Source organism: Cajanus cajan, chromosome 7, assembly GCF_000230855.2.
Source record: "Cajanus cajan strain Asha chromosome 7, NIPB_CcT2T_4, whole genome shotgun sequence".
Lineage (NCBI taxonomy): Eukaryota > Viridiplantae > Streptophyta > Magnoliopsida > Fabales > Fabaceae > Cajanus > Cajanus cajan.
Window position 1 is genome coordinate 17,409,731 of NC_138523.1, and position 10,155 is coordinate 17,419,885.

At 37.5% G+C, this 10,155-nt stretch overlaps 1 protein-coding gene and 1 non-coding gene across 2 annotated transcripts; one reads left to right on the top strand and one right to left on the bottom strand.

Annotated features, from left to right (window-relative positions):
• The first annotated feature begins 1,374 nt into the window (after positions 1 to 1,374).
• LOC145949868 (uncharacterized) lies at positions 1,375 to 9,679 on the top strand. The gene has a single exon (XM_083060770.1). It carries the CDS (start codon positions 4,136 to 4,138, stop codon positions 9,677 to 9,679), a length of 5,544 nt encoding a protein of 1,847 aa, XP_082916896.1. The 5' UTR covers positions 1,375 to 4,135.
• LOC145950188 (small nucleolar RNA R71) lies at positions 4,729 to 4,833 on the bottom strand. Its single transcript, XR_014428295.1, has one exon. It is a non-coding gene; the product is annotated as a small nucleolar RNA R71 (small nucleolar RNA).
• Positions 9,680 to 10,155: the final 476 nt, after the last annotated feature.

Below are 10,155 nucleotides of genomic sequence, written 5' to 3' on the forward strand. Positions count from 1 at the left end.
CCTGAAGCTGTGGTATAGATACCATTATTACTACTATACCATGAAATCGTGCCTGCCCCTACTGGAAGAGCAGGAATAGAAATAGTAGTTAGTTGGGCGCATAAAGGCGTCGGTAAAGGGGTGTAGAGCATAGACAGATTCCACATGTTGTCCAACCATAAGTCCGAAACTTTTAGATGTGAATCGTGAATGTCAACATAAGGTACTACATGACAAAGTGACCCTGTGCCCGTCCAATTATTGCACCAGAAACTGGAATTTCCATCTCCTAGACATGGTCCATAGCCTGAACGAAGTACACTCAAAGCTTTATGAATGCTTCGCCATACCTGGGAAGCCCCTGGAGGCATGACATGATTCAACAATGGGGAGGAATAAAGATATTTATGGGTCAAAAGAGATACCCAAGGTTTGTCAAGATGATGCATGAGGTTCCAAATAAGTTTTCCTAGTAGAGAAGTGTTAGTAGAGCGAGTATCACGCATGGCACGACCACCATAGTCTTTGGGTTTGATCACTTCCTTCCAACTCACCAAGTTCCACTGCCGCGTTCGTGTGTCGTGTGACCACAACATCGATCTACAAAGGTGATCAATGGTTGTACAAACGAATTGAGGAAGTCAATAGAGTTGCATCATGTATGCAGGTATGGAAGCAAGAACAGATCGGGTTAAGCAGAGGCGACCAGCTTTGTTGAGAAGCTTATTCTTCTAAGAGGCTAGTCTACTATGGACTTTAGTAATGAGGTGGTTGAAGACATCTTTACGAACTCTGCCAGAGTGCAAGTGATACCCCAAGTAGGAGCCTAAGGTTTGAGTGTGACGGATGCCCAAGACAGATTGGAGTTCATCCTTAAGAGGTCCATTTACACCTTTCGAACACACAAACCTAGACTTTTACAGGCTAACTTTTAGCCCAGAAGCGTCACAGAAAGCATAAAGGGTAGAAGAAATCACTTGCAATTGTTTCCTGGAAGCTTGACAAAATAGAAGAATATCATCAGCAAAAAAAAGATGGGAAAGAGAAGGACCTCCATTATTATAAATTTAAATATTTTATTAGTTAAATATTTTGTCTATATTGTTTTATTTTATTATAAACTTAAATGATTAAGTATTTCCACTTATAAATGATAAATAATTATATAATTATGGCTCAAACAACAATTTACTATATATACTTTTTTTGAAATAATTAAATGTGACAATATATAACTACTAAAAACTCGTGGTCTAAACAGTTAAAAAATCATGGCCTAAAAATTTAGAGCACAATAATTCTTTGTTGGAAAAAGTGCATAGGTCCACATTTTTATAAATGTGGTCTGAGCATATAACATGTGTGGCAACATTTAGAAAATCATGGCCTAAACGATTAGACAGCACTTAAAGAGGTGTACTATAAAATATTGTGGTCGTTGCTTGTTATATTTGGCCACAGTCAAATATTTGTGGTCCTAAAAATTAACCACGTAAAAAAAAGTGTGGTCTATCACAGTATTTAAGCCCACAGTTATTTTGTTTCTGTGAATAAAAGCAAAAAATCATTGTCTAATAGCAAATACCACGACCACTTAGAGCGCATTTAAAAAATCGTGGTCATTTTATGGCTTATACTTTAGCCCACAACTTTTACACATCTAGCCACACTTTTTTGTGTCCTAAATCCAAAAATGATGTAGTGGTGCTTCAAGAGTTTGCCCTAATTTTTGCCTATAAATAATGATGTTCAAAGAAAATTGTAACCATCCAATTTTTATTCAATTTTTAGTTTTAGTTTTACATTTTTCTCTCTTTCTCATTTTTCTAGGATTGTGATGTAATTGTTCCTCGTGAACCCCTAGTGATGAATTCATTAATTGTTTCTTTTAGATTGTTGTGTTATTTTAATGTTTCTAATTTTTATCTTAATTAATTGGAGGTTGTGATAGTAATATTTTAGTATATCTTTATTTATGTGTTTTTACCTTATTTGATTCTTTTTAGTATCCTATATTCATGTTTTAGTTTAGTTTTGCATTAGTGAATCATTTAGGAATTAGTTATAAATTTTACTAATTTTCCGTAAGAATTTCCTGTTTTGACACAGTTTCTTGTACAAGCCATATCTGGAGCTATTCAACTCGGAATTTGGCAAACTTGGTGTCCCTGTAAAGATAAGACAGAGATCTACAATTCTCATGTTGGACGAAAAACCCAGTTTGGACATTTTCAGACCCAAAATCGTGCTTTAAAGTCGCGGCTCTGCACTGAATTGTTCAGCTTGTCATGAAACTGATTAGTTTAGTTAATTAGGCTTTTCAATTGTAATTAGTGGACTGGACCTTTGACTTTAGGCCCATTATTTTGTCTTTAAAACCATGTAATGATTCAGGAGTGGGTCTGGGGGGAAAAATCATTTGTTAGATTTTCAGATTGGAGATTACTTCCTGAAGAAGTTTCTCTTCCAAGTTCTCTCTTCTCTCTTTAGAAGCTTTGCATCTTTCTTTCTCTCATTTTCCTCTTACACGAATTTTTCTCTGTCTCACGGAATTTCTTTTCTCAATTGGAATTTGCTGCAACATGATAATGAGGCAAAGCTAATTCCTTAATCGGTTTAAGGTTTCAAGAACTACGGTAAATTTGAGTTTCTACTTTTTACCGAACGAATTCTTTCTTCTTCTTCTCCTCTTTTCTGTTTAGTTTAAATTCGGTTTTCATGATATTGAATCTCTGTTTTGATTCCTAATTGAAAATGAGAAGAAGTATTTTCTGATTAGAAATAACCTAAATCCCTAATTCAATCGGTTACTTTTCTTGAATTTTGTTGAAATTTGGAATGTGCGATTGTAGTTTCTGTTTTAATAAAATTCAAAATCTAGATTTAGAAAACTGTTTGGATTAATTTCGGATTGAATTAGATGGATTGAGAATTCGTATTCATTGTGAACAATGATGATTATACTATAGGAATTGAAACCTTGAACTGAACTCTTATACTACTGAAATTTTGTGTTGATTTGATTTCTTTGCTTTCTTGATACTGTTCTAATTGTTTGTTTGAAAATTTCTCTCCCGAGTTCTAAATTGATTTACATACATGATTAAATTCAAAATACAATGTGCTTGTGTCCTTGAGAGATGACCTAGGTTAAGTCCTCTATATTACAGAAATTTGTTGAAGAACCTAGAATTGTTTGATAGTGATACGACTTAGCTATCAAAATGGCGCCGTTGCCGGGGACATAAGTCATTTTGTTTTGATTTTTTATCATGTATACTAACTGTTTGTAGAAATGTTTTTGAATTTATAGTACAGTATTTTGTAATTCAATTCTATGTCTGATTCTATCACTAATTTTGTCTCTAATTCATTGTAGTTTTTGCAGTTTAGTTTTCAATATTATTGTGTTTGTCTTGAATTGTATTGTTTAGGTAATTTGTAGTGTTTTTGTAGCAATATTGTGTGGTTTATTTGCGATTTCTTTGTGGTTTCTTTGTGCTGTATTTTAGCTGGAAAAACAGGGAAAGAAAACAGAGGAAAAACAGAGGAAAACACATTCCGAAAACAGAGGACTAGTAGAAATCATTTCCTGAAGAAATTGATTTTGGCTCTCCATGAAACCATTCCGAAAATTTTCAAAGATTCTCTGATTGAGCTGAAACTTGGTCTCCAAAGGTAAAACGTGATTCTGAGCAAACTTACCCCCTACTGGGGGTAACTTGGGCTTAAAATCACGAAATTCCTTCATCTTCTATGAGTTCTGTATAATTTTTTGTAGGGGTATTTTGGTCTTTTTTGCGAAAGTTGTCAGATTGGGCTGAAAATTGGTAGGAAGGTGGCTAAAATTCACACATCAAGGCACCCCTGTTATGGAATAACTATGGGTGTTGGGGGTCCTTTTTGCCAAATTCCTTCATTTAGACCACTTTTTCAATTTTTTACTGTTTTTGATATTTTTAAAAATCACAAAAAAATTCTCAAAATTAGGAAATCATGTGAGAAATGATGTTCTGGTGGTGAAATATTTTTTAAAATTCATTTGGTATAGTTTTGCATGTTATAGTTGCTTATATAGTAAATATTGACTTTTCTGTTGACTTTTGACTTTTCTGTTGACTTTTGACTTCATAACCTTGTATGTGTTCTTATTTGCATGACTAGGTCCAACCCTGGTACATTACATGATTTTGATCCTGAGATAGAAAGAACACTTCATCATAGGTTAAGGTGTAGGTCTAGTCAGAATAATAATAGTAGTGTAGTTGATTCTGAAGTAGTTATTAATTCTACTTTTAATCCTCAATCCTGCTTAGATAGTGATATTTTTAATTTTCAATCTTGCTCTTCTTCTGAAACTGATTCTGAATTTGATATCATGGCTGATAATCGTGAACTCACTTTGAAGGAATTGGCTACACCTAATGTTGTGTATCAACCATGGTGTGTCCAATATCCTGATAATCAAACAAATTATGAGCTTAAATTTGGACTTATCCATTTGTTGCCCAAGTTTCATGGACTTGCAGGTGAAGATCCTCATAAGCATTTAAAGGAGTTCCATGTAGTGTGTTCCACCATGAGACCTCAAGGAGTTCCTGAAGATCATGTCAAAATGAAGGCATTTCCTTTCTCTCTGGATGGTGTTGCAAAAGATTGGCTCTACTTTCTACCAGCAACAATCACTACATGGAATCAAATGAAGAGATTGTTTCTAGAGAAATTCTTTCCTGCATCCAGAACAGCAGCAATTAGGAAAGAGATTTGTGGTATAAGGCAACTGAATGGAGAGACTTTGTATGAATACTGGGAGAGATTCAACAAGCTGTGTGCTACATGTCCTCAACATCAAATTAGTGAGCAATTATTGATTCAATATTTTTATGAAGGACTAACCTTGATGGATAGGAACATGATAGATGCAGCAAGTGGAGGAGCACTGATGGATAAGACACCAAATGCTGCAAGACAACTCATTTCGAACATGGCAGCCAACACTCAGCAATTTGGATTTAGAGGAACTGTCAAGGGAGTAAATGAGATGGCAATTGGTGCTGGTTCTAGTTCTGTTTGTGGTGTAGATAATCAAAGGCTAGAAAACAAAATTAATGAGCTAACCACCATGGTGAGACATTTAGCAATTGAACAAAAACAACAGGCGAATGCAGCAAGTGAATGTCCAGCAACAGTTTGTGGCATTTGTTCTTCAGAGGAGCACTATACACATTCATGTCCCACTCTACAAGAAACAGATGCAAATGTTTCTGGAATTTACACCAACCAGCAACAACAATATAGGCCACAACAGCAACAAAATTACAATCCATACTCCCAAACATACAACCCAGGTTGGAAAGATCATCCAAATCTGAAATGGGGGCAACAACAACAACAACAACCTTCATTCCAACCTTTTGGAAAATATCAGCCTCCATTCAAGCATCAGCAACAACAACCACCAGCATCTACACCTCCTCCTGCACAAAAGAGTGGACCTTCATTCGAGGAGATGATGCAACAGATGGCTGCACAAAATTTGCAGTTTCAGAGAAATATGGATGCCACTGTCCAAGATTTAAAGACTCAAATTGGCCAGTTAGCATCTCAGGTAAATCAGTTTCAATCTCAAGGTTCTAGCAAACTTCCCTCCCAAACAGTTTTAAATCCAAAGGGGAATGTGAGTGCCATTACTTTGAGAAGTGGAAAAGAGTTACCACCAGTGCAGCAACAATCAGTTGTAGCACCAGTGGAATGTGATTCTTCCTTTGCAGGTGCAGCTGAAAATAATGATGCAGCAAAGAGGAGATCAGAGATTCCACTCCCCTTTCCAAATAGACCAGCAAAGAAGAGATTAGAAATTGATACTGAATTGCTGGATATGTTTAGCAAGGTGGAAGTCAACATTCTTCTCCTTGATGCCATCCGACAAATTCCAAAATATGCAAAGTTCCTTAAGGAATTATGTACTAATAAGAGGAAGTTGAAGGGTGATGAGAGAGTGAACATGGGGCGAAATGGTTCTACATTACTCCAGAAGAAAAATGTGTCTGTCATTATTCCACATGATCTACTTCCAGATTTGCCACAAAAATGCAAAGATCCAGGAACTTTTACTATCCCTTGTACTATAGGGGAAGAAATTTTTACTAATGTTATGCTGGATCTAGGTGCTTCAATAAATGTTATGCCTGCATCTGTTTTTAGATCATTGCAGATTGGAGACTTGATTCCTACAGGTGTGAGCATTCAGTTGGCAAACAGGAGCATTGTGCAGCCACTTGGAGTAGTAGAAGATGTGCTGGTCAAAGTAGAAGATCTTCTCTTCCCTGCAGATTTCTACATTCTTGAGATGGAGGATGAGTCATCCAGTCATGCTACATTGATCCTTGGGAGACCATTCTTAAGGACAGCAAGGACAAAGATAGATGTGCATGCAGGGACTCTTTCTATGGAGTTTGGAGATAATCTGGTGCAATTTAATATTTTTGAGGCTATGAGATATCCAATAGAAAACCATTCTGTTTTTAGTTTGGAGGTTATTGATTTATTAGTTGATGATTGCACAGATTTTGATGATGATCTACTTGCTGATTTTTCTGATTTTGCTGACCCATCATGTACTTGTGATGATGATTCATCTATGTGTGCTATTTGTGCAGAAATTAGTGTTGCTATTTCAGGTGTAGCAGATTTAGCCACATCAATAGATGTTCCACCACCAGCATCTGAGACATCATCTCCATCTTTACCTTCATTGCCAGTACCATCCACTGTGCAGACACCATCAGTAGAGTTAAAGCCTTTACCTGCACATTTGAAGTATGCTTATTTAGAGGACAATCAAGGGCTTCCTGTCATTATAGCTAGCATTCTTGAATCTAATCAGGAGGAGAGACTGTTGCAGGTTTTGAGAGATCACAGGAAAGCCATTGGTTGGACTCTTGCTGACCTTCCTGGGATTAGTCCTGCCATATGCATGCACCGGATTCTACTTGAGGATGAGTTCCGACCTGTGAGGCAGCCACAGAGAAGACTTAATCCTACTATTTTAGATGTGGTGAAGAAAGAGGTCACAAAATTATTGGCGGCAGGTATAATATATCCTATTTCTGATAGCAAGTGGGTTAGTCCTGTGCAGGTCGTTCCCAAGAAGACTGGGATGACTGTGGTGAGGAACCAGGATGCTGAGTTGGTTCCAACCAGAGTTCAAAATAGTTGGCGAGTTTGTGTGGACTATAGAAGACTTAATCAGGCAACTCGCAAAGACCACTTCCCTCTTCCATTCATCGATCAGGTGTTGGAGAGGTTGGCAGGTAAATCACATTATTGCTTCTTGGATGGATTTTCAGGGTACATGCAGATTCATATTGCACCAGAGGACCAACACAAGACCACATTCACCTGTCCATTTGGCACATTTGCTTACACTAGGATGCCATTTGGTCTATGCAACGCTCCGGCCACCTTTCAGAGGTGTATGGTAAGTATATTTTCTGATCTATTGGAGAGTTGTATGGAGGTGTTTATGGATGATTTTACAGTTTATGGTTCTTCATTTGATGCATGCTTAGAGAGTCTATCTAGGGTATTAGATAGGTGTATCCAAACTAACCTTGTGTTAAATTTTGAAAAATGTCATTTTATGGTCACACATGGTATAGTTTTGGGTCACTTAGTCTCTAGTAGAGGCATTGAGGTTGATAAGGCTAAGATAGATATCATTGCTTCTTTACCTTACCCCGCTTCTGTGCGGGAAGTACGTTCTTTTCTTGGACATGCAGGTTTTTACAGGAGGTTCATCCAAGACTTTAGCAAGATTGCACTGCCACTGTCCAAGCTTCTACAAAAAGAGGTGGAGTTCATTTTTGACCAGCCTTGTCAACTAGCCTTTAAGGAGTTGAGGAAGCGGCTTACCACCACACCTATTGTACAGCCGCCTGATTGGGAGCTTCCATTTGAGCTCATGTGCGATGCATCCAACTTTGCACTTGGGGCTGTTTTAGCTCAGCGAGTTGGGAGGCTTTCGCATGTAATTGCTTATGCCTCTCGTACATTGGATGCAGCTCAAGTCAATTACACCACCACTGAGAAGGAGCTTTTAGCTATTGTATTTGCTTTAGATAAATTTCGTTCATATTTGCTTGGCTCCAAGATTATTGTGTTTTCTGACCATGCAGCTTTGAGATTCCTGTTGAAGAAGCCTGATGCTAAACCCAGATTGATCAGGTGGATGCTTCTTCTTCAGGAATTTGATATTGAGATCAGAGATAGGAGTGGTGCAGAGAATTTGGTAGCAGACCATTTGAGCAGGATTGAGGGGGGGCGTGTTGATCCCCTGCCTATTAGAGATGATTTTCCTGATGAGCAGTTGATGCACTTACATGATACTGCTCCTTGGTTTGCTGACATTGTAAATTATTTGGTTGCAGGTGTTCTTCCCCTGGATTTATCTAGATCACAAATAGCTAAACTGAAAAGTGAAGTTAAATATTATGTTTGGGATGACCCTTATTTGTGGAGATTTTGCAGTGACCAGGTGATCCGCAGGTGTATTCCAGATCATGAGATCCAGTCTGTGCTTCAATTTTGTCATGCTTCACCTGTTGGAGGACATTATGGTTCATACAGGACAGCTAGGAAGGTGTTGGACAGTGGGTTTTATTGGCCCACCATTTTCAGAGATGCACATCAGATATTCAGCACCTGTGAGCAGTGTGAGAGAGCAGGGATGGCCATTACACGCAGGCATGAGATGCCCCAACATCCTATCATTTTCTGTGAGGTTTTTGATGTTTGGGGTATTGATTTTATGGGTCCATTTCCTCCATCTTTTGGTTACACTTATATTTTACTAGCTGTTGATTATGTTTCAAAATGGGTGGAGGCTAAGGCCACAAAAACTAATGATTCTAAAGTTGTTGTGGATTTTGTTAGATCCAATATTTTTTGCAGGTTTGGTGTGCCTAAAGCCATCATCAGTGATAGGGGGAGCCATTTCTGTAATAGGAGCATGCAGGCTTTGCTTCATAAGTATGGGGTGGTGCATAGAGTGTCTACAGCTTATCATCCTCAAACTAATGGGCAAGCTGAAGTTTTTAACAGGGAAATCAAGCAAATTTTGCAGAAAATAGTGCACCCCAATAGGAAGGATTGGAGCAAGCTTTTGGAGGATGCTCTGTGGGCACATAGGACAGCTTACCGGACACCTATTGGGATGTCTCCTTATAGGATTGTGTTTGGTAAAGCATGTCATCTACCTGTTGAGGTTGAGCATAGAGCATATTGGGCAGTGAAGAATTGTAACTTGGCATTTGACCAAGCTGGTATGCAAAGGAAGCTTCAGTTGCAACAACTTGAGGAGCTTCGGTTGGAAGCCTATGAAAACTCCAAGATTTATAAAGAGAAAGTCAAGCGCTTTCATGATAGTCATCTTTTAAGAAAGGAGTTTAAAGTGGGCCAACAAGTATTATTGTTCAATTCTCGCCTAAAGCTCATTGCCGATAAACTTAGATCAAGGTGGGATGGTCCTTTTGTTATTACTAATGTGTTTTCCCATGGTGCAGTAGAAATTAAAAATGAAGTTACCGGCAAAACCTTCAAAGTGAATGGGCATCAACTTAAGGAATTTCATCAAAGTCCAAAGTTGGAGGACAAAGATGTGGAGGACATTTCATTAGAAGAGCCAACTCTTGGACCTTGAGGGAGTTCTACCCCTTATCTTATAATTTGCAATTGTCTTTATTGATTGCATTATTTGTTTCATTGAGGACAATGTGTGTTTCAACTGTGGGGGGAGTTGTTTGCATAAAAAAATAAAAATAAAAATTTTGTTGTATTCTGTTCTGTGTTCTGTATTCTGTATTTTCTGTTTTCTGCATTCTGATTCTGCATTTTATTTCTGTTTTCTATATTCTATTTTTGCATTTTTGTATTCTGTTTTGTACTGTTTCTGTTTCTGTATTCTATTCTGCATTCTATATTCTGATTTTGTTTCTGTTTCTGTATTCTGAATTCTGTTATGTTTCTGTATTCTGAATTCTGTTTTTGTTTCTGTTTTCTGTATTCTTTTCTGTTTCTGTTTGCTGTTTTCTGTTTCTATTTTTTGTGCTGTTTTCTACTTTCTGTTTCTGTATTTTGTTTCTGTTTTATTTTCTGTCTTTGTTTTCTGTTTTTGAT

Coding starts and splice junctions, on each gene's coding strand:
- LOC145949868 (XM_083060770.1), top strand. CDS start 4,136: ATGACTAGGTCCAACCCTGGTACATTACATGATTTTGATCCTGAGATA.